This window comes from Miscanthus floridulus, chromosome 17 (genome assembly GCF_019320115.1).
Source record: "Miscanthus floridulus cultivar M001 chromosome 17, ASM1932011v1, whole genome shotgun sequence".
Classification (NCBI taxonomy): Eukaryota; Viridiplantae; Streptophyta; class Magnoliopsida; order Poales; family Poaceae; genus Miscanthus; species Miscanthus floridulus.
The window spans coordinates 67,916,476-67,942,027 of record NC_089596.1 but is presented as its reverse complement, the minus strand read 5'-3'; the positions used below and the strand labels follow the sequence as shown (position 1 = coordinate 67,942,027).

At 42.9% G+C, this 25,552-nt stretch overlaps 2 protein-coding genes, 1 long non-coding RNA gene and 1 pseudogene across 7 annotated transcripts; all 4 read right to left on the bottom strand.

Moving 5' to 3' along the window:
• Window positions 1-421: 421 nt before the first annotated feature.
• Window positions 422-1,538, bottom strand: LOC136514911 (uncharacterized). The gene is made up of 3 exons (XR_010773889.1): window positions 1,349-1,538; window positions 1,032-1,149; window positions 422-843 (listed from the first exon to the last, which is right to left on the bottom strand). It is a non-coding gene; the product is annotated as an uncharacterized lncRNA (long non-coding RNA).
• A 3,643-nt stretch (window positions 1,539-5,181) lies between these two features.
• Window positions 5,182-9,937, bottom strand: LOC136517569 (probable methyltransferase PMT7; annotated as a pseudogene).
• Window positions 9,938-10,634: 697 nt separating this feature from the next.
• Window positions 10,635-15,202, bottom strand: LOC136516356 (conserved oligomeric Golgi complex subunit 5-like). Its single transcript, XM_066509738.1, is given in 4 exon segments — window positions 10,635-11,684; window positions 12,981-13,454; window positions 14,034-14,747; window positions 14,749-15,202. Coding segments are annotated over 4 exon segments (2,460 nt in total). The 5' UTR covers window positions 15,106-15,202; the 3' UTR covers window positions 10,635-10,769.
• Window positions 15,203-18,694: 3,492 nt separating this feature from the next.
• On the bottom strand, window positions 18,695-23,349 carry LOC136517693 (uncharacterized). Of its 5 annotated transcripts, XM_066511327.1 has the most exons (6): window positions 22,130-23,349; window positions 21,041-21,174; window positions 20,846-20,951; window positions 20,679-20,755; window positions 20,201-20,289; window positions 18,695-19,333 (listed from the first exon to the last, which is right to left on the bottom strand). In XM_066511327.1, exons 1-4 carry the CDS (start codon window positions 23,184-23,186, stop codon window positions 20,700-20,702), a joined length of 1,353 nt encoding a protein of 450 aa, XP_066367424.1. In that variant the 5' UTR covers window positions 23,187-23,349; the 3' UTR covers window positions 18,695-19,333; window positions 20,201-20,289; window positions 20,679-20,699. The 5 variants fall into 5 exon arrangements, with proteins under 5 accessions (XP_066367424.1, XP_066367422.1, XP_066367426.1 ...); XM_066511325.1 differs by having other exon boundaries at window positions 20,201-20,755; XM_066511329.1 differs by lacking the exon at window positions 20,679-20,755 and having other exon boundaries at window positions 20,201-20,458.
• Window positions 23,350-25,552: the final 2,203 nt, after the last annotated feature.

Below are 25,552 nucleotides of genomic sequence, written 5' to 3'. Positions count from 1 at the left end.
CAAAGTCTCTGTTTCCAGTAGTGGTTCCCGCCTGTATACTTGTTATCATTTCACTCCTTGTTGAGCGCTTTGTGAATCGAAGCACAACATATGTACAATACAATATTGAGCAAACTTGTTTTCTGCTCATTTAATTACACTCATACCACGATTATTCTAACTTGCCGATGACTGCTTGAAGGTACTTGGTTTTTTAGAAAGTCAAAAAAAAAAGGCTGAAGGCACTTGGTTTGTGAGACATTGTTCTCAAATGTTTACATTATAAGACTTACAAGCAATTGATGCCATAATAGGAACTTTGTCATTGTGATGACAAAAAAGAACATTGTCATTGTAACGCAACATAAGCTGGACATCGTCGATGATAGCAAGTACATAGTAGTAGAGAATACATATATCATAGTAATTTAAAACCGTTAAATTCAACAAGGGAGTTAAAACAAGCCAATGCAAATTGCGCATACAAATAGAATTATAGCCGAAACACAGAACACAGGTAGCTAAAACACAGAACGCACGTACGTGATAGTACAAAATGTTCCTCCAGTAGTATGGAACAGGTGCACAGAAAACAGGAAGCACAAACCACTACTGCTTACTACCCTAGTACACGCGCACTCTAGCACAGAAACTCCTGATTATACTGCAATCCTAGAAGTATTATATATCCCTGCGGTCGACCAAATTACTTATTAAAGAAAGCTCCACGCATGAATGATGAATGCCACCGATCTCTCTGGTTTCTATGCATGGTATTACGTGTATCTCCGTTCCCGTAGTAGCTTAGGCGCTGTTCAGTCGCAGCAGAGCTCGCAGAGCCAGCAGCAGCAGAGAGCAGCGATGCTGTGGAGTCGTGGAGACGAAGAAAGAACACATCAGTGACGCACAGACAGATCAGTCTTGCTTACATGCACATCAATCAAATGCCATCTAAACTTGTGGGAAAAAAAGGAACACAAAGGATATATGTAAATCTGGTCTAGCTAGGTCTTAGACAAGGCTACAAGAGCGTAGCGTAGGTACGCACGTACCATCCTTCGATAAAGCTGGGCTCCCCCCGCTTGCTCGACGTTGAGCGGCGACGAGACCCCTTCTTCTTGCCGCCTGCCGCGCCACCCTGCTCGGCCGGCCCCACCGACGGGTACCCTACTGATTCACCAATGCAAAGAAGATTCGAATAAATCAGCAATTGCCTTATTCGCTTGGCTGATAAGTCATGACTGAAAGTACTGTTGATTGATTTCTTGTGAGAGAAAAAATATTGTTCGTTAGCTGAAAAGAATATGGCTCCAAACGAAGAGGTCGAACGAAGATTGGAGAAGCTAAAAATAACAGTAACTGTGACAACCTGGAGGAGGCTGAGGGTTGCTCGTCCTGGCGTTGTTCTCCATTGATGGAAGGATCGACCTTGGGAACAGCTAGATAGCAAGACAATATGTGTAGGTTCGCCTTGCGGTTGTGAGCAATCTATCTCAGCTGTTTATAACAGAAGAATAGATCAACCCAGCTGCAATAAGCCAATAACTGTGTGTTCAAGTGATGAGCGAAATGGCCTCCTTATATAGGCTAGTCACGCGAGTGCCAAGCGATGGAGCACCTAAGTCGACGAGGTAGGAAGAAGGAATATGATGATACTGGAGGCGCCTGTACGTACGTAGTTTTTTATCAGCCATCTTCGTTCTAGGCTGACCAAGAATGGTTGGCATGCCGGCCTGCAGAGATCGCAAGCCAAACTCGATCTGTTGCCTAAGAGCAGGTATAATAACATGTTGTAAGCAGTCTGAATGCTGACATGGAGGAGAGAGGAGAGGAGAAGCATGCTACAAGCTTACTGTCGGCTTGGACACATAAGAATCGAAAAACCCTGCGAGAGAGACAAGTGGCCACGTATTAATGCCGAAGAGCTGACTATTATACGAGTGGGCTGAGAGGTAAGCTGTAAGAATCCTTGCAGGCAGCAGTCGGCTGTATAGCTTTGCTCTAACGGTGCAGCGAGCTTCTGGGACATGCCGCGTTAGCTGATAGACAGATAGATAGATTCTGTTCGATCTGATTTAATTGGGAGCAGCTAGCATAGCAAGCTGGTGGTAATAGAGATTCTGTTCCGTTGTCTTTACAGATTGTGCTTGCATGTGGACACGCCACGAATGGAGTGCCGGACGATGGAGCCATTGATCGGCTGCCATGCAAGCTCTTGCTTGTCGGCGTGCGTCGGCCGGCGTTCTGGTTTTCTTGCTTTGGCGGCAAAGTAGGCAGAGGTAGTGTAAAATGGATGCCCATATTGACGACCGATGCGCGGTATACGATACGTCGGTACGTACGCGTGCACCAGAACGTAACTCCCTGCAGGTGAGAGTCAGCGACGTTCTCGACCAAAAACCTATCTTCTCTACTTGTCTTTCTCCCGTACGTGCTCGGTACTCCTAGAAGAATAGCCGCCTCCTATCCTGGTCGAGGAATAGATTCTCCATTTCTCCTCGCTTTGGCACCTGGTAGTTGCCGCCACGCTTTTCATTCAACAATTATGTTCCCGTCCCATTGTCGTCGGCTGTCGACAAAGTTAAACGTCTACTGCTTTTCTACGTGCCACGATCTGCCTCCAGGCCGGTTCCGCGGATTAAGATACGCCCGGAAAGGCTTTGGGTTCAGCAAATCAGCATTCCGGTACATTCGTATATAAAGTGTGAACATGGTTCCTGCTTATTACACTATCAATCTATCATCTAATCTTGATATTCCAAATTACAAGCTTACCAAGAGCGGCCACACAACTACTATATTATTCAAGTGCGTAATAACTTTATTATTATATATAACGTGGTTTCTGCATTGAGCATTGTGAATCTACTTCTGCTGCCAGATATCAGTGCTATTTGTTCTACAAATGACTGATGGATATTTATGATTTAAGTACACGCGAAAATCAGATCCAACCTAATTAAGAGGAAATTATGTGGGTTTCAAACAAAAGAGGTTATTACACAAGTTCAAGTTGAACATAATTGGGACATGGATCGTTAGGAGATATGTATGTATATATACGATCGTGGTACGAAGATGCTAGCGCGACGTTCGGACGGATGCAACATCTGTGTGAAACATATGCAACATTCAGATAAAACACTTGCAACATGCATCTGAAATGGATGAAACATTTCGAACAAATGCTTGCAACATCTATGTGAAACATATGCAATATCCAGATAAAACACTTTCAACACACGGCTGAAAACATATGAAACATTTCGAACAAACGCTTGCAACATACATGTATAGCCATTGCAACATGTGCAACATCCGGATCTACTTTTGCAACATCCATATGCAACACTTGCAACATACCTCTGAAACATATGAAACACTTAAAACGTATGCTTGCAACATGCGCTTCTTCCTGATGTGGTGTCTTCGGCCAATCGCGGGAGACGATGTCTCGGCTGGCGACGGCCTTCACCTAGTGGCGTCGAGGTGGTGGTGGAGCGGTGCACGCCATGTCCGCGACATGTGAGCGTGGGGTGGGCCACGGCGGTGGATGGCCACAGTGGCGAGGCGGAGTGGGGCGGCGCGGCAGTGGATGGCCACGCGACGAGGGATTGTGGCGGCGAGGTAGAGTGGGCGGCGCGATGCGATGGGCGAGCGAAGTGGGGAGATATTTTTGAGAGAGATGAGGAGACGTAGAGAGCAGGCAGGGCTGTTCGGGGCAGGGGGGTAGCGGTAGCGGTAGCGGTAGCGCGCAAGTCCGTCAAGGAGCGCCACCTATGGCCAACCAACAGCCCATTAAGCTAGATTCACTTTCTACAATAAAGGTACACTCGTATGTAGCCCTGGGCAAATTTAACCGAGAACCGAGAACCGAACCGAAAGAATCAGAACTGAAACCGAAAGAACCGGAACCGAAAAATTCGGTTCCTTATTCGGTTCCTGATATTAAGGAACCAAAATAACTGAAGAAAATTCGGTTCCTACTCTCGGTTAACCGAATTAACCGAAAGAACCGAATTACATGAATTATACTTCACTTACTTGTATTTTGTAGGATTATGTTTGGTTTATGTGTAGTGTTTTATATTTGAACTTGTGTTACTATATTGCTATTGTTTTCTTATATATTATTATTATTAAAAATGAATATAGTGTTGCATAAATTTGCCTTAGAACAATTATATTTATTATTGTCTTGAAGTCTTCTGAAAAAATTCGGTTAGTTCGGTTAGAACCGGAACCGAACCAAAATGACCGAGAACCGAAATGCTCGGTTCCTAAATTTTTTTGGAACCGATCGGTTCCTGTTTTCTAGGAACCGAATTTCATCAATAACCGAGGAAACCGAACCAAAACCGAACCGAGAACCGAACGCCCACCCTGACTCGTATGAGCTGTTGGTTGAGTTTGATATTGTTCTTGTTTCAAATTGCTACTATGGCGATGCAATGCATATTGCACACATTAAGTCACACAAAAAAACATATATGATTATATGTGGTAGATGCTCGCACTAGTTTAATTTTTTAGGTAATGAGAAAAAAATCTGTCTTTTGACATTCCCTGTTGAAAATACATCAGAACACAGCTTTTACAATATATAGTCACATGTCCCAACATGAGTGTAGACAAGGCATCACTTATATACACAAGAAAATCAATGAACACAAAGGGTTATTTCAGTTGTTTATGACGTCGAATCCTAGCCACCCATCCTCCCACCAATTAGAGTGAGCCGAACTGGAGCTTAAGGCAAATCATTTCCATGCGAAAAGATACTCCCTTAGAGCAACTCATAAATTATCCTAATCAAAATCACAGGGGAAAAACTAGTAAATATCTGTTTCACTACATTCTTTCTCCCTCTCACTTCTGCAGCATAGTATAGTGCCCCGTTATCTCAGTGGTTTGTGGATGGTAGAGCAGCCAGAAGCGAGTGAGAGAGAGAGAGAGAGAGAGAGAGAGAGAGATAATAGTTTCATGGTGCATTTATTTAAGGTTATAGACTTTGGTACTCTTTTCTATGAAGTTGGTCAAACTTAAAATAGTTAAACTTAGGATAAAAAGTTAACTTATTTTGGGATCAAGTATGACATTCTATTTAATAGCCGAAGCACGCGAGCATGTATACGGCATTCTAGGTGAACAATCAATAATCAGCTAGTAGAAACTTCTAAGTTCTTGCAAAGAATCCAGACAACCAAGAGACTGATAAATTCAAGGGTACATACAATGCAACAAACGCACCTCGGCATTCGCTGCAAACAGTACCTTCAATAAGGTTTATAGTACTACAGATGATCCCCGATTGGAACAACAGAAACTACACTATCAACATATTGTTGAGAACCTAAACCTAATCAGCCATTAGTGAATACGATAACAAACGAATTAACAGCTACTCCTCATGAGAGAAACTACAAAACACTGTTAGTAAGACTACACCTCACCGGCTCACCCATGCCCTTCGTAGGCAAATAGTACAACTCAAAAGCAAAAATCAGCCTGTTCACTGGTTGGTTTCTGGACTGATAAGCCCGGCTGGTGTTGGTTTGTTGTGAGAGAAAAACACTGTTGGCTGGCTGATAAGCCTTAGCTAAAACTAACAAGCGAACAGGCTGAATGATCCAAGCTAGTTTCTGAATAAATCTCTCAACGGCACCACCGTGCCATATGCTTACTCAACAATGCACTACTCTCAACTGCAGAGATCGTGCAATGAAATATTACGTTTCACTGGAACATCCATCATGCCAAAAAGCTCTCCTTACGTTCTGTTCTCAATGATACAAAGGGCAACCAAAGGTAGGATATAAGATGGCACCTTCCCAGTTCCCACCCGAGTATAACTCAAACAATAGCCCAGAATTTCTTCCTGCAAAACAGAACTTGATCTGTCCCGCCTTCCTCATTTTTCAACATGTGTGCAGTAACATCCCAAAGGAACTTCAGTGCTAGATCGATGATTCTTGAGAGAGTGTGATTCTCATCTCTAATAATGACAAAACCCTGTATGTTCACAATTTGGCAGACAATGATGACCATTCTCTCTTAACTAAATTGTTGTAACGAATACTTAAGCATATTTGGTACATTGTTTTTGAAAAAGAAAAGGGACAGAAAATTATGCTACACAAGAAAGTTTCTGAATGGAGAAACAGGTATCTTCTGCTTTATACTATATTTTGTCTACTAAAGGCCAACCATTGAGGGACATGTCGACACTAATAAATTTCCATGGACAAATTGTTTCTTTTCACAATGAATTGGATGTATCTATGAGGTGTTTGTCATATTGTTTAATGGTTGCCATGTTCACTCATACAGAAACTAGTTTGTAATGGAAAACACATACTGCTTTGGCTCTTTGAAGATATAGGTATATAGCCAGTTTATATATGTAATACATTTTTATTTCACAGAGGATACATGTAACTATGAAAGGACCGTACACCAAAGTATTTGATGACTAAAACATGGCCTGGCTTAGGATCCTGTTGTGTATGAACATGATACCAACTTTGCTATTGCAAAATTAAAAGCCCTTTGTTATTGCAAATATAAGCAGAAATACATTCTTGAAAACATGGACATCAGTGAATAAGATATGCACTTTACTATCTATAATAATTGTCCATAATCGACTAAAAGGCAATATCTACCTGGGGTCGAATGATGCAATCCATTTCTAACATGATATCCTCCAACAAACAATCTTCCTTGCGACCTTCGTAATGAGAAAAGAGGTGGAAAGCATGCAACAAGTCATAGGATCTAGGATATGTTGAGAATGGCTCACACCTGCAACATAAATATAGAATGATTTCAGTTTCATCATAAACAAGTGAAAATTTATTCATTGATTTTGGAAGAAATACCAACCAGTCATGGTAAGAACCGAGTAACCCACGGTCGGAGATAACTGGCAATGTGTTCGTCATGGTATGGGGTACTATATTCATAATCCAGACAGGGTCACTGCTTAGTGCTGCAGCAAATCCGCCATAATTAGCATTCATGTCCATGACATTTCGAATGCTAGTCTTTTCAACACCAAGAAATGACCAATACTTGTGAGCCTGGTTCTTCCAGAACTGGTTATTCTTCTCAAACCTCTCTGGTGCGACTCCTAAAAAATAAGTTCCAGAAAACCGGTTATATTCACAAACAGGCAATGCAAATTTAAGCCAAGGGATCAAACTAAATTTACATCAAAGGTTTCAATCACTTCAGGTAAACAAGTTTAAAAATCTTAAACACCTAAGACATTCTTTTGATTGAATTTGGAGGACATCATTCTTATTTCTTACACTCTTTATAGTATAGAATGGAACTTGACTCAAATTTGTAGCATCAAAACAGGTCTTATTTTTTTTTCTTAGGAAATGGAAAAATGGAGCTGACCTATCATCTCCAAACTCTTGAAATAAAATGATAGGCGATCAGATCTGGAAGGCAATTTCTGAATATTGGATTTGTCCTTGTTGAGCTTCACACAATTCATTAACGGAATTTTCCATGATGGTGAAACGTTGTCATTGGATTCACAAATATTCAGTAGCTTCATATCAGCCTTTTTCTGCCGGCAGGATTCATCTTCAGGTTTAACCCAAATAGCTGTTTGAACATGCTTAGCAATAAGCTTCCAACACATTGTTGTTGTAATATTAACTAGCTTCTCCCAAATAACAGGAAAGTCTTTATCTTTTCTATAAGCCGGTGGAGCAGAGTATACAAAATATCCATTAGGTTGCAAAAGACTGTCTACCTCTTTGAGCAATATTCCATCTGGAAAACAAATCATGGGTGATCAATCAAATTTTGGATGATGTATCTAGACAGTAGAATTTGTAAAGAAAAGATTATCAGAAGAAGTAACTTTCTAAGGAAACTATTGACCATCAAAGAGTACAGATACTTAAGTTGAGAACAATTGAGTTTTAAACTTTTAATGAAGAGTATTTTTGGGTCAGTAGCTTAGGGAAAATTGAAAGTATTTTTGGGTCAGTAGCTTAGGACAAACTGAAATGTGAACCTTACCATTTTCATGCCAATCAACACGACACCTTGAACAGTGAACCATTTCAAATGAACTTTCAGGATAAGGTAATTGTTTTGTGGCCAACACAGAGATCATTGCACCAATCCCACTTCCCACGTTCTAAAGCAAACTGGATTTGATTCTCATGGCCATCTTTTGGAGCAAATGACATGGTTTGAATGTCTAGGGGAAGAAGATAGGCAGAAAAGCTAGCAACACCACATCCAACATCCAAAACTTGAACTACTCCGGCAGAATGGAGATCACCAGTACTATTTGTTGTCATATTTCCTAGCCTGCATTGATCAATTACAAAAACTACATCAACAGAAAATCCTTTCACAAAATAAAAAGGAGGCGGTAGAATGAACCATATATAACTAATTGTTGCTCCAAATTATGTCCCTTCACTGCACATACTCTTCATTCCTAATTACTCAAGGGAATCCTCCCAATAGGTCGTTCGCTCAAGAATATACAATGCTAGATCAAAATTAATAACATTCTCAACATTTTCTACAAGCCTAAAAGGCAACACATCTGACAATCATCTAGATGAGGTAACAAGCATTGGATTGCAAATTATATGCATTAATGACCATGGGAGATAATAATACTATTATACAATATCAAGCTTAAACGTTAGTACGTTACAATTTGGGATGTGAGTTAGGCAACAATTCTAGTTACCTCTCTATGTACTCTGATGCACCATGTTTGAAGTGAGTGCCACCTCCAGGAAACCACCAAAGCTTGCCCTTCTCATGCACCCAGTTCTGTCCTCCTTTGACCTCAGCAAGATGTGAATGGTTGACATTACTACGCCAGACGTAGTCTCGGCTTATTGGCCATCTTATCGGTATCTTGTAGTCATTTGGAGGGGGCACCAAACAGAACAATCGTTTCTCTCGTGGAGGACAAATACTTTCAAGATCCTCATGCCTAGATCTATCCAGGTTCTTCAGGCTTCTTATATAGGCTGCATCATGGCTGGGGACATACTCATTGTATTCCAAAGGACACACATCAACTCCATGATCTGGAACTGCGACTGGTTTTGCCTGGTACTTACGAAAAACTCTGTTTGTAAACAACGGAACATCTGCAACTGAAAAGCAAACAGATTTCACCATATTGGCATGGAACATAATGAAAAATACCATTCATCTGGATATGGTAAGCTAGGAGGACGGGACAAGTCGACAGATGAGCACTCTAGTATCAAAATAAGTTGCTGCAGCTGCAAAGAGTAACAATATAAAACAAATTTCAGGCATAGCACCTACTGAAATGGGTCAAGGCCTAGTATTTGGCAAATTATAAATTAATTTAACATACTGGTCCGCACTCTATTAACCTAATTCTTTGTTGCTGGCAGAAAGCAAGTCCCAAATCTCAATCAAACTATTCCCGCAAACTACCGTCTACTCAAACAAGGTATAGAGACTAGAGAGCAATCCCCTAGAACCAATAGCCTAACAAGCGCCCCTCCCTTTTACTAACAATGCAGGAGCGTCAACACGAAAGCTGCAACCATAAACGTAGAATCCGCCACACAAATTTCAACCACAGCAAGGGACCATAAGCCGCTTCTTCTAAGAAGCCCCGACGAAGTGGACTGGGAAAATGCCATCCGACGGCGGATCGCGACAGTGGCAAACGCTCGGGGAGAGATGACGATAGGCACCTTTGGTCCTGAAGGAATCGGGCGATCGGGGGCGCGAGTGGGGCAGTACGAGCGCCGGGGACGCGGAGGAGCCGAAGAGGGTGCCGGAGTAGAAGGAAGCGGCAACGAGGGCGACGCCCAGGAGCAGGAGCTGCACGGACCGCGGCTCCACAGCCGCCGACGCCGGCGACCACCACCGCCCCATCTCACTGCTGCTTCTGTCAGAGTCTCGCTCTTCAACTCTCGCGGTACATCTTGCTTCAGATTGACGGTACGGATGCCTCTGACTTTTTATAATGTTTTTACTTTATTTAAAATATAATACTTTTTTAAGCCTTATGCAATTAGCACGAGGTACTTTTATGTAATGACATTTGTAAAAGAAAAATCCAAGTTTAACTTGGATTTCAAAATTCCACAGCGAGTGCAGCATACCCTCACACACTTCATATCTAGAGAAGCTGTAGCTCGAAATTTAAGTTTAGAGGGGAAAAAAAGGTGAACTTATATACAACTTTTAAACCTTGAGCACTTAAGTTCAAAATTTAACTTGGCGACCCCATAATTTGTTTGCTTGCACATTGCAACTTTAACAATACTGCAAGAAGTGATTATCCGCAAGTTTTGAACCAATGAGTGTTCATCAAATAATATTTTTTTGACTAAATAGATTTCGGCGTGCTTTGGTTCACACGACACTTACAGATTTCAACTCGAGTGGGATTCGCTGATCACATCTCGTATAAGTCCTTTTCCAACAAGGAACTATGTCTCGCAAAAAATACGAACTTGGATGAACTTGGCCACAGAAGTTCCTTTTGCCTTTTTAACCTCTATATATTTACCATCCACTTCCACGATTCTGATGTATAAAACGGCATCCTTTTCAGATATTTCACAAATGAGTTCCAAAGATACAGAAACTAGCAGAACCACAAGACACACTGTACGCTAACCGTTATTTTCAGAAACAAATACAATTCCTATTTCATGTGTATAGACTATGCGGAAGCTCATCCGACCCCTCCAAAAATCAATGCCTACAAGATGATACAAATGCAAGATTGAACCGGAGACATGTTAGGTGGTGGCCTGAGACAATGCAGATCCAATCTGAAGCATAAGAGGATACACCGGACTGAATTCCATGTCTCCTCGAGACCTGACCCTCGTCTCGTAGTCGTCCAGGGTTGCTTTCACCCCCTTCCAGATCTGGTCCTCACCTTGTGAATCAAGCCATAGAGAGTACTGCAAAGGTGTGAGCTTGTTGCGCTGTAATGGCGACTGCAGCTCATCAGGCCCTCGAGAATACAGGTGGTGGAGGATCACGCTTGGCGGCAAGTCCTGAAGGAGCGGAGACTTCTCAAGCTGCGACGTTTCCAGGAACAGGACAGGACGGAATGCCCGTAGTGCCCGGTATGGTGCCCCCAGCTGCTCCACTGGAAACAGGTTCTGACCAACAGCAAGCTCCAGCTCAGCCATGTCCCGTGCCATCCTCAACTTCCCTGCTTCTGAGAGTGGCCTGACAAGAGAAGCATGCCTTATAAAAAATATGAGGACCCTCGAGGCCATCCTTCTAACCATGATGGTACATATGGTCTCTGAACGAGAGGATGATGAAGGCAACAGCTTCGATAAGAACTCGCTGCGGAAGTGGACAGCACATTTCTGGAGCTCTTCCATGTAAGCTGATGCATTGTTATCCATTGCTGCATCCATTCCATGACCTGAAAAGTCCTGCTCATGCATTTTCAGGATGCATGACTCGAGACGATCAAGCATCGCTTGGAACAGGGAAGTCACTGAATCACAAGCAACACCATAAACAACACCAAGGGAGGGTGAAAGGACCTCAGAAGCAACATTTGGGAGTGTTGACAAGACGCTAGAAATGCGCATGTGAACCTCCTGAAGGTGAAGACACAAAGCAAAATTTTTGAGTTGGGCTGCAGTTGCTGTGCTGGTAACTTGTCGAGCTTCAGGGCCAGTAGAGATCTAGATTTACGGAAAACATATGTTAGAAACTGAACATGGAAATTAGAGCAGTGTCTAGCAACCAATATATGTTAGATGAACCTTGACACATTGTACAAGCATGCAAGAAAGAATGGAGCAAAGGTAAAAGTTATTATCTATGCATGTGAAGTGGCTAGCTAGACAATAAGAAATTGGCAAAAAAACAAAAGAATGCATACAATCCATGTAAACTGTAATGATATGCTGCAATGATACAGGTCTTTTACTTTACTGAAGGGTAAGCATAATGACCCAGCTTTTCCCCAGGTGAAGGGTGGACAGAAAAAAAAAGTACGAAGCCAAGTCGTGCACAAGACAATAGAGATGTGTACAGCGGAGTGCCATAACAATTGAACTGTATTTTGCCATGACTTGTGCAAGCTAGATAACCATGGTTTCTTTACTTCTGTAACCAATAGGTGACTAATCAGAATATAACAAGCTTACGTACACCATATTGACTAACAGGTTTCACTCAGTGAAGTCCAAAAATCACTGAACTGAGCCAAATTTGCAGTGTATTTTTGGCATTAGAGAGTAAGCATGATTCATGAAACTAGTGTTATTGTGCTAGCAAAGGTTTTCAGAAGAACACAAAGGAAACAAGTGACTCAACATAATTAAAAGCACATAATTAGACAGATTTTAATGTGACAGATTATGTTTGGTTGCCAACTAATGTTGCCACACATTCTTGACCTGTTGAGAACTCATGGGCATTTGCTTGTTCTTGTATAGCTAAGCTTAGTCTTGCCACACTTTTGGCAACAAAATTAGACACCTAAAGTTAGGCAAAATTAGGCAAGAAATCAGAATCTATGACATGAGGGGCAGGTGGCTAAGAAGTTAGGCGGACTGTGTCGTAGAAGGAACCAAGCATTGCCTACTAAAACTGTGGCGGCCTAAGGTTAGGTGTGGAATTTAGGTTCCAACCAAACAGATCCTTGGTGACTCAATTACTCAAAGACTTATGAAGAATTGTCCCACTTAAGATATCGAGCTAACAGATGCAACTAGAATCACCAAAAAAACATTGGTCGGGCTTCAACTAATATTTGGTTACAATCAGTGAAGCTGGTCTGCCAAGAAGAGAAAAGCAGTAGTGGAATATGGTATACACAAGTTTCAAGTCATAATGTTACATCAGAACTTACTAGTTAAACCTACCACAAGGACTACATTTACTCGTAGCCAATGAAGAAAGCATACAAAAAATCCACAGAAAAAACGTATACAAATAACTTGACTAGATCATTAAAGGTAGCAAGTGGATACCTGATATTCAGCTCTCTGTGCTAAAAGAAGCAAGGTCTTTCCAATTTCACGTAGAACAAGAACAAGCAAATGCCCATGAGTTCTCACTACTTCGATTTCCTCTTGTATGCGAGAAACTAATCTTGAGATCTGATCCTTTGAAGGTATAGTTCCACGGTTTGACATTGGAAATATGCTGTTGACATAATCAGATAATCGACTATGACACAGAGCCAAAAAGGCTGTCTGGAATATCTCAATGGCTGAAATCATATGATCTTTTCCTTCAGGAGTGAGAGCTGGAAGGGTGCCCTTTACATCAGTATCTCTTGAAATCCTCTCAAGAAGGTTTTCGACCATCGAAAACAGTCTTGGATACCCAAGAGTAAATATTTCCTTCACAAAGCTTGAAGCCGTAAAGGTAGACTTCATTTGACCTGCAAAGGCCTTGACAATTGCATCCCAAACTCTCTCTGTTATGAGAGGCTCACCCTCCTGCAGAAGATTTATTTTATTTTTGTTAAAATAACAGAAGCTTTTAGGGATGCCAGGCATGATTATATACAGGAGCAAGAAATAAAATGGCAATAGTCTTATTGTCTGCAATTCTGTATGTAAAAGATCGTACTTCATTGAAATTACAATTAAGGATGCCTGAAAAGACTGTTGGTATTCACTAGGTATAGGTACCAAGTGCACATTTCATTCTACACTGATCCAAGGGATCCACTAGCTTAGTTCTAGTATCAACTACTGGACAATAGTAACATCAGTGGGGGGAAAAGCTATGAACAATTGAAGCTGTACCCTTCAAATTTCAAGTTCATTTTAACCAAACATATAACCTCAAATATGCGATGTGTTTACTAGAGAAGATCTACTGGTGTTCTGGTACATCAACATGCTCATTCTGTACTGCCTTCCATCGTCGTTGCGTGTTAACAATTCACAAACTAACATCATATGATTAACGACTTTGTGTTATACTCACAGTTGCACCACTTTGTTAAGTTCCAATTTGCAACTTCAATTCGTTTTCATCTGATCTAGTAAGTTCATGCATCAAACATTTACCTGCCAAACCTCCTCAAGGAAAAGCATTTGGGTGAATGGGACACGCTTCTTAGTGAGCACAGTCTGCAGCTGCCAAGCAGCGGTCACTGCCCGGTGGAGCTCCTCCATGCACTGCCTCATCCTATCCCATAGTGCCTCCGCAGCCTTCTTACTCCCACCAATCTGCGGCGTACCACTCCTCTGCACCCCTCCAGGGCCACCTCCAACTCCAGCAGTCATTGATATCGCCTTCATGTCCAGTGCAACAGCGACACTCTTTGCACCTGCTGCCTTGTGCTTCCCCACAAGCCCCTCCACTGCTGTCTTCAACTCCCCAAGATTGTAGTACACCTGAAGCCCGCACCAGACGTCGTTCTGGTTGGACTCGGAGACACCGCGATCGATCACAGCGCTGGCCTCCGAGCGCAGCTTGGACGCAGTGGCATCCACCTTGCGCATCTCCTCGTCAACGGCATTGATCCCGGAGAGGTTCTTCTCCTCATAGAGGAGGCGGATCTCGCGGTAGAGCTCTGCCTGGCGCGCGAGGTCCGGCGCAGGGGAGGAGGCGAGGAGTCGGGAGGAGAGGCGCACTAAGCGGTGGGAGTGGAGGAGGAGGTCGGCTGTGGCAAGGAGGCTGGAAAGGGAAGCCGAGGAGTGAGCGAGATGGGAGCGCGGGGCCGAGAGGTGGGAGGAGAGGAGGGAGAGGTGGGAGGAGAGGAGGTTGAGGTGGGATGGGGAGAGCGGAAAGCGATGCAGAGGCGGAGCGGAGAGAGAGGAGGTGGGAGAGGAGGAGCGGGTGGCGGCGCAGCACCTCAACGCGGAGATGGCGCCGGAGAAGGCGGATGGCATCCTGCAGCTGCTCGGCGCGGGAGGCAGCGAGTCCTGAGGAAAGCGCGGCGGAGGAGAAGTCAGAGGGGGAGAAGGACGGAGACAGGAAGGCGGAGAGGACGGGGTCGGAGGCGAAGGCGTCCAGCGGGGAGGCGGGATCGTCGGAGGAGGGGGAGGGCGGCGAGGCGAAGAAGGCGGCTGTGAGGAGGTCCTTGGACGTCGGCGAGAGGAGGAGACGGGGAGTGGTGGGGGGCGGCGCTGCCATGGCGGCGGCGGCCGTCGGAGATATGGGGGTGGATCTGGAAGTGGAGGGAAGAGGGAGATCTAGCGGAGAGTGGGGATTGGGCACGCAGTTGGCCTCGCGGTCGTTGCTCTGGTTTGGTTTTGTGCTTGGGGACGACCAACTGGTTTAGGTGAGGATTAATTTCGAAAACTTTGTGGAGTGTTGTTAATTTCGAAAACTGGTTAACATTTCGAAAACATAACACAACACAAATTATACTGTTATAACAATAATAATATATAGGGCATGCCCTCATTTTGAATGGAAATTCTAATTTTGCCTTCGTGTTTAAAACTTTGTGATTATCCCTGTCTTTTCGAATTGAACGAATAGTTTGCCCTTATTCTATGGAGTCTTGTTAACATTGTTAACTTTTGGACAAAAAGATAGTTTGCTCATGTGATTATACCCCTATTAGAGATCTTTGTGATATTACTTCTTTTTCAAGATCAAAGTTTTTGATATATTTGGTATGCATTCATTTTTATTATTATAAATCTGTGGAAAATTTGTCAAATTTTGCAAATTTTTGACAACATTTATGTCAAATCCATACGGATACAATTTATTGTCACACAATTTGCATGTAATTATGAAACCATAATGGATAATCATGAGATATCTGCCAACATACAACTATAGGTGAACTTGTGTTGTAAGATTTAAACTATGTATGTCTTAATGATAAACAAACTTGTGTGATCTATGTGAGTTTCTATGTAAAATGATCCTAGATGAAGACTTGTCAGTTGGCTAACATGGGTGGTGCCACTAGATGACAGTTGGATTAGCTTGATTAAGTTGAGTGTAGGCCAAGGATGACAACTTCTAATTTAGTCGCTTAATTGGAGGGTCCTTGTAAACAATTCCTTAGAAATGTGTTTTTATTGCAATAGTGATTCGCGAAATATCACGAGCTCTTTTTTTCCCTTTGAATGAGGAGAGTGTACGTTGATATCTCTTATGCTCAATTGGATTATTCCGTAAGCGAACATAATATCGATGTAGCACTTCACCTAGGAGTATTATGAGTATCGTATTTATATCCTTAGGAAAAATGTATGGCTAAGATAAGTGACTAATATAATTCCTAGTGATTAAACTATAGACAATCTCCAACTTAAGAGGGGGGTAATGACAATGTTGAGTATAGTAAAGGGGTATGATCAAGAAGAGAAGACCAGATAAACGGCGTAGCTAGCGGGAGATCACGGAGTGAGTATAAGAATCCTGAGATAAGCACAATTCTAGTGAGGAGCTATGGTGATATAAATAAACCAAGAAATAATAAGGTAGGATGAAATACCACTTCGGCGCACGGTCCGCCCTAGCCAACCCAAAAGATTGATTAGCATGGATACGCGACGAGCCCTATGATTTAATAACTAACTCTATCGTGGTCGAATACAGAGGATGGACATGACTGTCACCATAACGATCTTACTCAGCAGGCATGCGCTCGGAGGGGTAGCGAGTTAGCTACGCACGAGTCCAACAAGTTGCCCCTGAGTCTTGACCCATGGACTTTGGAGCCTGGTTCCCTAGTCTAGCTTCATCCCAAAGCCCATTTAGTTTCTAAAGTCCAGTTTTCTACTCATGTAATGTAAGTTGATTCTTCTGTCTAGTTTATTTGGACCTCTGTTTTTTTTCTAGCTTATTTGTTTCTCTTTTAAGATAGCGGGTACGTGGGTAGTGAACAGACGAGGGGTGGTTTTACTTACATATATAAGTAGAAGTAATAAGTTAGAACACAAAATGACATAAAACAACTTTAAAAAATAGTAGAGAGAATATTTAATACGTAATCATTGGTTGGAATAAAATGGTTTTCCCATCGCATGAACACACTTTAAACTAGGACACTCAAAACTTTGTATTCCTAGCACCAAAACTTTTGCACTTCGGACCTAAAAACTTTGTGATTAAAAAACTTTCAACATAAAAAGTTTTCTATGAGATTACTTGATTGAACCGATACAAAAAAAAAGATGACAGACATTCAAAGTTATCATTTCACAAAAACCTATTGCACTTGGAATTGAGAGCTTACTACATTTGTATAGTTTAATCAAGGAAAGATACAACGGTGAATGACCAGAACACACCAAAAATGCAGATTTCAAAAGACTAACATCTATTTACACACCATATCAAGTTGAAAAGTAAAAAGGAACTCATCAACTTAAAGATAATCATTTTTAATTTGAGGAAGAGCACCAATTGCGAACCACCTCTTCTCACCATCATATGCAGAATTTTTATTTGCAAGTTCAGCCGCATAAGTTTGCTGCAGTTTTCTGATCACATTTCTTCCCGATCAACTAGTGTATCGTCTTCATACTTCAAATTGACCTGTAGCCAGTAAGAGATAACAACATTGATAATTAATGTATGAGAATGAAAATAAAGAAAATGACACTAGACAAGGATTAGAGACGAACATAGTAATGATAGAAAGAGGAGCTGATGTATGAAGAAAAGATAAGGAAGAGAACAAACAATCCAATCCCCCTAAATACTCTAGTGTCCCTCCAAGCCGACTTTGCCTGGCCATCTTAATGGCAATGGTTATCCCCAAATGGACTAAGATTCATAATAGATCGTGTACTCTAGAGAATATGAGCCATGTCCAAATTAAAGAAACCTTGAAGGTTACAGGGAGTAAATCTTTTTCTAAAAAAATATGTACTAGAAGAAAATTGTCTTTCTCCATTTGCCATCTCAAAGAAGCAATCAGATGAAATTACAATAAAAATCTATAGTATGCATTTCACTTAGAGATGCACTTAGAAATGTACCTGAACGTGTACTTAGAAATGGATAAAGAAAATTGGAGTTAAATAATGATAACAGATAAAACCAAGTTTTCCAAGTGTCCAAAATGGATAACAAATAATGAGCAGCAACTACGAGTAACATGCACTTGGAAACACGTTCAGGTACATAGAGAGCTTTGCAGGCTAATTTTCTGAATTGCTTCGTGTCTGTGAGCAATCCAGCTTGAATAAATGCCTGAAAGATAAAGATACAATTGAGACTTGAGATCATCAGTATGCATGAGAACTAACAACTAAGCAAGGAGTTTTCACAAAGAACAAGCATTGGTCACTTTGTTAGATATTTTTAAATATGTTGAGCTAGGTAAGAGTAGGTGGGCAAGTCTCGCTTCAACTTATTAGCTAGAATCTACAGTGTTTTTCTCTCATAATAAAATAGCTTCAGCCGGCTTTAATACCAGTCGAACAGGCCTCTAGATAGCAAGTCGGTAGTAGATAGTTACACATACACCGTAGCTTGGCAGAAGTGACGCTCCATATCTTGAGGAAAATATTTTGTCTAAACATTCCGTGACTGTTTCGACCATCCCAGGTACATCTGCTTCACTCTGCAATGCACTAAAGGACAAAGAGAAATAAACAGTATCACCGAAATAGGATAAAGCACATAAGGTGCCAGTAGACAGTATAAATAAGGCGCCAACTGTAAAAGTTGGCTTTGTCAGTGTAAGAGAATTTCACAGAAACAGAAAAGTATTCTATATCTATAAAAAATAGCATTCTTCAAAAAAATATTTTGTAAACTCAAATCTATGTAGGTTTATGGACTAATGGCATAATCTCCCTTCCATTGCTATTGCTTTTAATCAAGCATGTTTAGAGGATCACCTGGAATTTACAATGAATGAGGATAATAGAGTAATAACAGTGAATTGAAGCAAATCCTTGTTTATACAAAACAACTTCAACTATTCCATGTTTATACAACATTTTCGATCAACACATTGAGACTCAAAGGCTCCCTATGTGCGTGCTTGACCAAACTCAGGGTGGGGATGGTCGGTGGATAGGGAGGAAGGGGAGGAGCATGTTGGCGTCCTTCACGCTGTTGACACTTGACGGCAGTGAAGGTCTCCATCTCGTCCTGCCACATAAAAATAGAAAAAAAAAGATTTATTGAAATTTAGTTTACATCGATCACTCGCAATAAAAATGCACGGAGAGGGCTGAAAACGAAAAACGACAGAGGAGGAGGATAGCATATCGGCGTGGCGTCGACTTGGCGGCGTGTGTAGGGGCCAGCGTCCCAGTCTGGGTTTCTAGGGGATTAGCAGCTGCTGTTCAGCAAAAGGCCGCAGGGGCGGAACCGTGCGTGCTTCAAACTTCCGCGGCCGAGTGCCTAAGTCGCTGCTTTGTTAAGCAGTTGCCACCTCCTGAAACGTGAAGAAAATCAAATCGATGAGGTTGATTGAGCAGGACAGGACTGCTACTGCTAGGGCTTGGACATGGACAGAGGAAAATCTGTGGCCTGCTAAAGGAAAATCTGAACATAATAACTTCTTTGTTGCAATGACTAATTTTTCTACACCAAAAAGAGGGACAATTCTGTAGCCTTATACTATCCGAGCATGATCGCTGCAGGGGCATAGGCACAAAGTGTTTCCACAAACACACGGCAGACGCGCATGGAGTAAGGGGAATGGGAGAAAACAGATAGTTGAGAACTTGCAACACTGGTGGAGGTTGGAAGAAAGTACTTGTGCGCGATGCAGTGTCGTTCCATCTACAGTAGCTCCTCAGAGGATAGCGCACTGGCGCGCCCTGCAGCTACGTGCCATTGTGCCGCCAAACAACATCAGTAGTTTGCTATATTCGCCATTGAGTGTGTTATACATAGCTTATAACTCTAGTCTAAGCGCCATTTGAGTGAACTTTATTTATTCAGTAATAATGCCATAGCTCAAGTAGATACGCATCTATAATGCCATATAAATATAAATATTATCCCTCTGTCCAAGAATTATAAGCATATTTTTGACTATCCAAACAACTCTTTCAGTTCCTTGCCTTTTTTACATCAAGTCAAAGAATCTACAGACAAAAGGAGAACACTATCCACACACGAGAAAACATCCTTTGCAATATTTTATTCTTATCAAGCTGAGGAGGCCCTATTCGCTTGTCTTATGGGCCGTACTTTTTCAGCGAACGAACAATGTTTTTCTCTCACAACAAATCAGCGAACAGTACTTTCAGCCATGGCTTTTCAGCGAAGCGAACAAGGCTAGAATCTGACTTACAACTTGGAGTTCCTGCAGTTGCAACACTTAATGGGAGTGTTATCTTCCCTTCATAGAGTCTTGCCCGTGGTTTTGGTGACTCCAGTTTCCTACATTACAAGGTCTCAAAGCATAATTAAAACAAGGAGCAAGATGCAAACTTCAAAGGAAAAACTTAAAATCTTTGGATCTTTGACAGGGGGAATGCACTGAAACTTTCCTAGAAAAGCTAGTTTAACATCCATAAGTTCATTTAACGCCTCTTATAAGAGCGAGTGCCTACAGGGGAAAGAAAAGGTAATGTCAACCCGTTCCCTAGAAAAAAAATAGAACAATGGCAAAAAGTAGTCACACAAAGAACTAAATAAAGGAGAGAAAAGGTTAGTGTAAAATTTATTTCTATTACAAATGCAGAATATGTTAATAGCACTACAGTGCCAATGTATTATAATTGTAGAAAATGTTAAAAGCACAAATAGAGCAGGAAAACTTTCATGACTTGGTGCAATGTGCTTTCCACTCAGGAGATCAAGCAAGACGGTGCCAAAACTGCAAACCTCTTAGGACTTACTCTGCCTGCAGAACGGATAACAGCTAAAAATGAAGAAAGAGACACATTGCCAAAATGTTTCATGGGATACTATTGCTAGTATGTGACACATTTACCTGTCTTAAGATACTCAGGAGGCGTGAAGGCCAAATTAGTACTGTAGCTCTTTCCATCCCGTCTGTTCTTCATCAGACCAAAACATGCCAGTCTAGGGTTACCATCCTACAAAATTGGCCCACAGTCAAAACACAAAAGGATCAAAGCTTTTGTATGAAGATATGAGAAGCAACTATGAACCAGTAAAAACCTACCACATCAAAGACGACCCTGTATGCATGCAGGTCATGATAGGGCGCCCGCCCTTTGCTACTGTAGCACTCCAATGTCTGTGCCACATAAAGCGCAGCCCTCATCCTCATTGCCCAACTCAACGGATTTGTCTCCCCTGCCACATAACCACCATGAGGATAAAATGCAACTATCATCTTTTTTTAACACACAGAAACTATCATGTCAGATTGATAATCCACCTAATGATCGAAAATCCTAAATGCTAAAAGCTCCTGACAGTCATATCCCTTCAAGAGTGGTCCATAAATGAAAGGTCATAACAATTTGAATCGTCCCTAATAAGTACCATTTGTTGGAACCAACATTTGCAGGTTAGATGCAAATCAAGCTACAGATATCCTCTAGCATGGCCTAAAAATCAATGGCATGAATGACTAACATGCCCTTACTGTTTCAGCACTCCCATAACTTAAATTAGTCAAGATAGTTGAGTCTAGACTCAAGAATTGTTTGATTCAAACGTGATCCAAATACTTAAAAGTTTGAACATGCTGACAGTGAAGGCTGGCATCGGCTTCCGCCTTCAGCATGTACACCAAACCAAGGCTTTTGGCAATTAGCATGAGCAAGCAGAGATGCACACATTTACACAAGAAATATTGTATAGAAGTTATAATTGAATAAGCACCCAAAAGTTTCAGATTCAATAAAATTTTCAGCTCTCGGCTGTTACAGCAACATCACTAGTATGGTAGTAAACAAGATTAATCAATCTAATAATAGCCGTCAACACACATATATCAAGGTCTTGGTAGTCAATGCAATAGGTAATTAAACATGTAAGTCCTCCAAGCAACTAAAATCGAACTCGAAGAACTTTGCCCAAAATCTTTGTCAGTCACTCCTCAGTGGATAGAAAAGGAACCTCTAGTCACATGATCAGTAGCTCCAAACGTTGTGGCTACCGCACCACCAAGACGCCTTCCCCGGCGGTGGCAGAACGGGAGCAGAGGGCATACCGCACACGAACGCAGGCGGCTGCAGAACGGGAGTAGAGGGCATACCGCACACGAACGCAGGCGGCGGTAGAACGGGAGCAGAGGGCATACCGCACACGAACGTCGTGGTGTCATTGCTGCTATGGAAAGCAGAGGGCCAAGCATCCTGCCCGCAGAACACATCGCCGACGTCCCTGACATTTGCCCGTGAGCAGTTCTCGAGTGTAGGAAGAGCGCCGCAGGTCGTCGTGTAGCCCCAGTCGAACGACTTCTCTGGTTCAGGCCAAAATCTTGAAAAATCTGATGTATCGCCGATCTTCAACTGCGACGTTGTTGCCTCGCCGTCTGCCTTAGACATCAGCGCAATGCAGTCTGATGTCGACTTCTCTGGTTCAGGCCAAAATCTTGAAAAAACTGATGTATCACCAATCTTCAACTGCGACATTGTTGCCTCGCCGTCTGCCTTGGTCATCAGCGCAATGCAGTCTGATGACATCAGATTGGATGGCGTTGTAGACCTGACCTGTTCTTGCGACCTGGCCGCTGAAGCTGGCGCAGAGGAATCGAAAAGCTGCCGCTTTGCCTTGACGGAGGCCTCACCGACAGCCTTCCTCTTGCGCGCTGATGCAGAGTATGGCGGTGTCGACGTGGATCCGTTGCTGCTGCGCGAATGGGTATGCGCCTTGTAGATGTTGCAAAGAACCAGCTGGGGCTCGCCGCCGTGGACGCGCTCGTGATCGGCTTCTTGGTCGTCGCTGAACTCCAGCATGTACCACTCGGTCCTCTCATGGCAGTTCTTCCCGATCTTGAGCTTGTAGGAGAAATACTGGCTGTGTCCGAGGCAATTGCCCTCGTCGTCGAGCACGCGGCGGGGGGCGCGCTCGGAGTGCCACGTGCCCACTCCACCCGCAACCTGTCGCGACTTGCGGCTGTCGCTGCTGCTCTTGGGCCTTACGTGGGTGAAGAAGAACCACGAGCCGCTCTCCCCTTTCTTCGCTGGAGCCGGATCGAAGAGCGTCGCGAGCAGAGCCGGGTCAGCGGTGTAGATGTCGGCGTCGTGGAAATGTGCCGCGGCGGTGGCAGGGAGGGGCTCGCCGGCGATCTTAAGACGGAGGAAGGAGAGGAGCTCCGACGGGGTGAAAGAGCAATCGCCCGGCGGAGGAGGCATGGTGGCTTAGGAGGCGGCGGAGGAGGCGAATCTGGCGCAAAAGGCGGCGGAGGAGGGAAGGGGGTCGAGGGCGCGAATCCGGCGAATCTGGCGCAAAAGGCGGCGGAGGAGGGAAGAGGTGGAGGGCGCGTGAATCCTGCTGGCCTCGCGCGCGTCCCCTTCTTATTCTGTGATTTTTTTTTATTTAGGTCCCTTTTGAAAACATTTTTTATAAAAAGACCTACGCCAAAACGTTTGCTGAAAATAGACTATTTTTAGACGTCATAGAACATAACGCCGAGGTATGAGGGTCGACGTCGACTGACACGACGCCGAGGTCTTGCCATGTCACGGACAACCCCGGTCGACGGCGACACGGTGGCGCATGGGGTCCGACACGTCGGCGTCGTGTCAGCCAACGCCACAGGCCGAACCTCGGCGTGGTGGGACTACGCGCCGAGCTATTGGCACCATCCGGCGCGCGGCCCAGACGGCCCAACAACGCTTCGTGGCCCAATAGCTCGGCGCGGGATCACTTAACGTCGAGCCACCAGACTCGGCGTGGCCTGACTCAACGCCGAGGTCTGGTCTCTTGAAGCCGCGCCGCAGCCCCCTTCTTCTTCCTCCCTCCATTCTGAAGACCGCCGGCTCTCTGTCTCCCAAATCCCCCCCACGGCCCCCACGAAACTCTAACCCCCAAATACGACCCTAGGTGGCCGGATCTCGTCTCCCAAAGCTTCCTTGAGGTAATGGTCCATCCCATCCTCCAATCTATCCACGTAGATGTGCTTGCATTGTCTCTAATCATGTGAAATCATGGGTGTATGGTGTTTTGGTATATGTGTGTTTGCATTTGCAAAATGTATGGCTTAGGATGATTGAGTGCATTGTTGTTTAACTGTTTTATGTGCTGAACATGTTAGGTTAGTTTGGTTTCTATTTATTTTGGTCATTAGGGTTCTTTGTTTATTGTAGGTGTCATTAGGGTTAGTTATTTGTTGGTCATTAGGGTTAGTATGTATTTTAGTTATTTGTTCGTCATTACATTTCAATTTTTTATGACTAGAACGTTTTGCCAAGGTACTCCTCTTTCCCCTCTTTCATTTCATCCATTTAGATTCGGTTGTTTTTTAACTTGGCATTATAGGTTTGGTTCATGTTCATGTCATTCGTGCAATGTATGGTGGTTTAAATGATTGAATGACCTAAATGTATGATTGTTGTTGTTGTTGTATATGTTCTGGTTTATAATCATTGAGTTAAATTTTGTGTTTATTGGAATTCAAATTTGCTTAGAGTTTGTAATGAAAAGCTTATTTGGGAGGTATGGTGATTTAGTGTTAGTAGCTTTACATTCGTTGCAAGGTACTTTGGATTGATTTTTTTTTCTACGTAATGTTAGGATGCGGGGCGTGGTAAAGCTCGTATTCCAAGGTAATCCCAATGTTTATTCATTATTTGTGCAACAAATAGAAAACCCTAGATTTAGGTTTGGTTCTCCGTTAATATGACTAAATTCTTTCATTTGTAGCTATGGTCGCCAGAGGGCAAATCCCTACGACCTAAAGCCTCTCCCTAAAGATGTTCCTCGACCAATGTGCTTTTGTGGTGATCCTTGCAAGGTAGACATCTCTGAAGATGAGGAAACATATAGACAGAGGTACTGGATGTGTCCCAATTATGCATGGGAACCTACAAAGCAACAGCGTCGTGCATCGATTGTGAGGAATTTTTATTGTGTATTAATTAATTTTCTTGTGATATTAAGTATTGCTTATTTATTTGTTTTGTAACAATTTGTTTTTCTTGCAGACTGTTTCACCACTGTGTGACTTTGAGCAATGGATTGACACTGAGATCAAGGAGTCGGACAAGCAGCATCTAGAAGGCCTGAAGGAGTGGGATGCGGATGTTAAGGAGAGGTTTGAGCAGAGACGTAGACAGGAGGCTATAGAAAAGGAGCATAAGGAAGAGGAGGAAAGGAGGCGTGTTGCTGCGTACAGGGCGGAGAGAGAGAAGAAGCTTGAGCGTATGCGTCGAGCGAAGGCAGCGATAGAGGAGAATTCCGATGCCCAGAGAAAGGGAAAGTAGCCTCGTTGCACTCAGTAGGTATTTGGTTTATTCATGAGCGATGTTGTGTAGCCCTAAACTTTTTTTACTATGTTGTAATGTACTCTGCTTTTATTTCAGATGAACTTATTCTCTGGACTTTTTTTATTATGTTGTAATGCACTATGCTTTTTATTTCAGATGGTCTTATGCCCTGTACTTCGTTAACTATCCTAGGACTGTAGTGCTACTGTTTGTATCACTGAAAAGGCTACTTGTGCTGTTGCAGTCACTGCAAGGGCTACAAGTACTATTGCAGTCAATGAAAAGTCTATTTG